General features: G+C 37.4%; 1 protein-coding gene across 2 annotated transcripts; it reads right to left on the reverse strand.

Moving 5' to 3' along the window:
* Positions 1-449: 449 nt before the first annotated feature.
* On the reverse strand, positions 450-3,906 carry LOC124156562 (coiled-coil domain-containing protein 103). Of its 2 annotated transcripts, XR_006864346.1 has the most exons (5): positions 3,548-3,906; positions 3,189-3,348; positions 2,836-3,107; positions 2,556-2,703; positions 450-692 (listed from the first exon to the last, which is right to left on the reverse strand). XR_006864346.1 is itself a non-coding variant. In XM_046531184.1 (4 exons), the coding sequence occupies exons 1-4, from the start codon at positions 3,691-3,693 to the stop codon at positions 539-541; spliced, it is 732 nt and encodes a 243-aa protein (XP_046387140.1). In that variant the 5' UTR covers positions 3,694-3,906; the 3' UTR covers positions 450-538. The 2 variants fall into 2 exon arrangements, 1 of the variants encoding a protein (XP_046387140.1); XM_046531184.1 differs by lacking the exon at positions 2,556-2,703.
* Between the last annotated feature and the right edge of the window lie 141 nt (positions 3,907-4,047).

Here is a 4,047-nt window from a genome sequence, read left to right on the forward strand (position 1 = left end):
CTCCCGCAATCCAACAGACAATTCCACTATATCTCAACCAGCTGATTTTGAAGCCTCGGATAAAAAAATTTAAAAGCTAAAAATCAGATTACGTACAAAAGTGGAGTTGTATCAACCCATATGTGGCCCTCAAGCAAACTATGCCATAGGATCCATTACTAGCACACCTTTACATTAATAGGGAGACCCCCTGGGGCTGACATAGCCTTGGGGCTCTTAGTCAAAGACCTGTGTTGTATTACTGCTTAACTGTCATTGTAATGAATTTAAGCATGAGAACGTTAGTCTGCATTGTAGCAGTTCAGATAACCTGAAAAAGCCAGCAGAATAGCAGGTTTGCAGGATTAGACATTACAAAAGTACATTCAGGATGAATTCTGAAAGCAGAGACACTCAGATTATGGGTAAAAATGGGGAAGAGAATTTGAATGAACTTGTTATCTGAGGAATTTTGTTATATCTTTCATAGGGTTTATTTTACTGATATCATAAGACAAAGTTGTTAAATGTATTAATAGCTACAGATACCTACATTAAACTAAAAGTTATCCAAAAATTTCACACATGTATCTTCACTCCCTCCCGATTCATTCTGTTTTTCCTTCTCTTTCAGGTAAGCTTTCACTTTTTCTTTGAGTTGACTGATGACATTTCTTTCCCGCTCATTCAAAAACATCACATGTAGAGTGAATCTGTAAGGTTACCAAGATAGCAGGAATTCTGAGTATGAAAGAGTACACCATGATGCTCTACATAAGTAACAAATCACCTCAAAATCTGCCAAGTGACAGAATTAAAGCATGATCTAATCAATATGTACAGAGGCATAATGGGGGTAGAAAATTTAGTGCCACCGCGATTTACCATCCATAAAAACATTTTTAGAAAAGGAGGAGGGGAATTCCTGATAAGTAGACAGAAGCATTTTTGCAGAAAGACAGATAGACTTCATCCCATAAATGACGCATACAGAGGGAAGGTGGACCACAAAAAGGGAACACTAATGACCATATTTTCCTCATCCATTACCCAAACATTGACTTCCCAAGGAAACACTTCCAAGTCATTCTGGTCAGTGATCAATTCTTTACCTCACTCCCTCACTGCAGATACAAGCGCAGCTCAAAATTCTTAATGCTTTCCTAACCTCAAATTCTCCCACCCCTTGCTTACACATAATTCTTCCGATAGCATCTCTCTCTATGCCTATCCCACTTCCATTTTCTTCATTCTTTCTGTGTGACTGTATATTTGGTGATAGTTATCCTGCAGTTTAATCTTAATGTTACTGCTACAGTGGTACATATTGACTCAATAAATACATTTCTACGGTGGACTGGTGCAAAGCCAACATACCTAATTATACGTATACCTAAGTAATAGGTAGAGTCCAAAAATTTCCACAGAGGAGAATGAAACCTCGGTTACTTAACTGGCTAAAGCAATTGACCAGAAATCGGGGGATTCGGATTCGAATGCTGGTCAAGGCAATTGATTTTTTTCTCTATCGATTTTTTCATACCTAATTCTTTTCCCTCACAAGGATATTATCAGCCATCACACAATTTACTTTACTGTAACTGAAAGTACAAAATTTTATCTTCCATGGTTTTTTCCATGAGATGTGAGTGTGCTACCCCCATTGGAAATTATTTCATTTATATTTGTTGCCCAAGCAACAAATATTGAGCCTTATTCCAAGCTGTCTGCCACAGATGTTGTGGTTAAGGCAGTACATGAACAACACCGTAGGTGAAACTATTTTTCTGTAACCTAGACATTTTTCCCTCACAAGCTGTGAGCTCACTGTACCTAGATTGATGTAATGAAATTTCCCCCACTAAGTATGCAGGAAAAGAGAGGCCGTTTTCCAATCCACGTAGTATGCACTCATTCCCTTGATCCCTTTCTCCCTTGCACCCTGTTCCCTTACTAATGCTCTACTGGCGCCATAAAGTGTGAACGGAAATAATGCGAACTATTGGCAGTAACGAAATGTGACGCACGGGGTAGTGTTAGAATATCTGGTGGTTGATTTAAGAATCAATTTCACCTTTATACTTATATTTTTGCATGCGAAGAGCAAGAATTCACAATGCCGATATAATATAACGTAGAAGAGCTCACATAATAAACACAAAATTACTTAAAACTCCAGTTCAAGATTTCTGAGTTTTCCATTGCCGCCATTTTGACGTCCATTTCCTACGAGGGGAAGGGAGCGAGGGAGCATCCCCGTTCCCTAGTTCACTTACCCTTCGTTCCCTTGTGCCCTCAACCGATTGGATCCACCCTTGCTGTCGTCACATCCGTAAGTTGACGATCGAAAAGTGCACGAAGGGTGAATAATTGCGAATTGGAAAACGGCCAGAGTCTGCAGAGGATAAACCCTTGAGGAATAGATTCAAATGCAGACAATACAAATACCACATTGCAATTGCAGCAGGTATGTGGTATTTCTAAAGATCTATATGTTTTACAATGTATTGCAACTGCATTAACATCTATTGTGTTAACATTATGTGATTTGAAGTTGATACAAAAATTTTGTATACCACCAACAGATGAAGAGATGGAACCTTTACTTGGCAGAAGGAATGATTAATTATGTGTATCTTCCTGAGAAGTAAAATATGGTTTTCTAATCAGTCACTATGATGGATCATAAAGGTAGGGTTTTAAATATTTTGTGGACAAGGACACCTGAATGTTGAAAGGGAATGGACCAAAATTAAAAACTTATGCAGCCAAAGAGGGGATAAAGCTTATCCCAATAGCAATATAACCAGACAACTAATAAGCCAAATGAATAACTAGATGATGAACTATGATTACCTTGGAGTAGAAAAGATTGATCTCATCGTTTCAATTGCCAACTCAAATGTTTCTTCTGGAATTTGAAAACTATCACTGAGAGAATCATTCAGTGTTTCCATAACTTCAACCATTAAATCTACTGGAATATCATGGTTCTGAAAAATATTTCCTTGGGAAATAGCTTTCTTCAGCATTATCACACGCCTTTCTTGATCCTCACAAAGCAAAAGCCATAACTGCTGAAAATTGTAATAGCTTAGTTGCTTTTGCATCAATTCATCTATTTTCACCTAAAAATGAAGAAATAAATTTTGCATTCTCGAGAAAATAATGGGAGACAGTATTGTATAACGTAGAAATCATGGAAATACTCTTTGGGAAGAATGAGTGAATGATGACGTGACTTGCTCATTCTTGGGAGAATTTTTCGTACAAGTGGCATAAGTATTCCAAACCATAGGCCTCATGTTTTTGGTGGACAGAGATTCATGCTTATCAAGAGGTTTCAAATGAGAAGCCTTTACGATATTCCTGCAATTAGAAACCGCCATCAACATTAACGAGAGAAATGCTGTTCTTTTGTAAGAATAACTGAATTGGCCAAAAATATTTACGTGAGTCAGGAATAACCCACTTTTACAGATTATGAAAATCCACTAGTATACTTTTATAATTAAAATAATTCTTATACCCTTCCTTAATTTACAACTATCGACGCCGATCCCGTTACCTGAATTCCTCATACGTCTTGCTTTGTTCAATCGCTCTAAATTTTGCGGCATCTTCTCGCTTATACTTTTCATCTTCTTCAATCGCATGGTGAAGTTGGGTTTCAAGACGATCAAGATCGATTGGGTTGATGCTATACCCAGCCATCCAAAACCTTTCCGCGTGTAACTCCTTCTAAATTAGTTTTTCTTAAACTTAAGCTCACGAGGGGTACGGCAGAGAGGTTGGAAGATCAGGTAAATATTGGAGCAGTAGGTGGATTCTTCAAGACATTAGTCATTTTGGTAGTAATCAGATTTCGCTCGGGTGCAAGATTATGTCCCCAGCAATGTTTACACATTTGATACAGACCGCTGAAAATCAACAACTACCCTAATTTTTTGTTTTTCGTATTTATTTACTGTGATGGTATAATATGCTAAAATAAATTTATTAATAAATTATGTCACAGAAATATTAACTTCAATCAAGCATATATTCTAAAATTTCCATGCGTAAACC

The sequence above is a fragment of the Ischnura elegans genome, chromosome 3, assembly GCF_921293095.1.
Source record: "Ischnura elegans chromosome 3, ioIscEleg1.1, whole genome shotgun sequence".
Taxonomy (NCBI): domain Eukaryota; kingdom Metazoa; phylum Arthropoda; class Insecta; order Odonata; family Coenagrionidae; genus Ischnura; species Ischnura elegans.

Coding starts and splice junctions, on each gene's coding strand:
- LOC124156562 (XM_046531184.1), bottom strand. CDS start 3,693: ATGGCTGGGTATAGCATCAACCCAATCGATCTTGATCGTCTTGAAACC. Junction 3,349..3,547: donor AAGACGTATGAGGAATTCAG/GTAACGGGATCG, acceptor TTCTAATTGCAG/GAATATCGTAAAGGCTTCTC. Junction 693..2,835: donor TCAATCTTTTCTACTCCAAG/GTAATCATAGTT, acceptor GTAACCTTACAG/ATTCACTCTACATGTGATGT.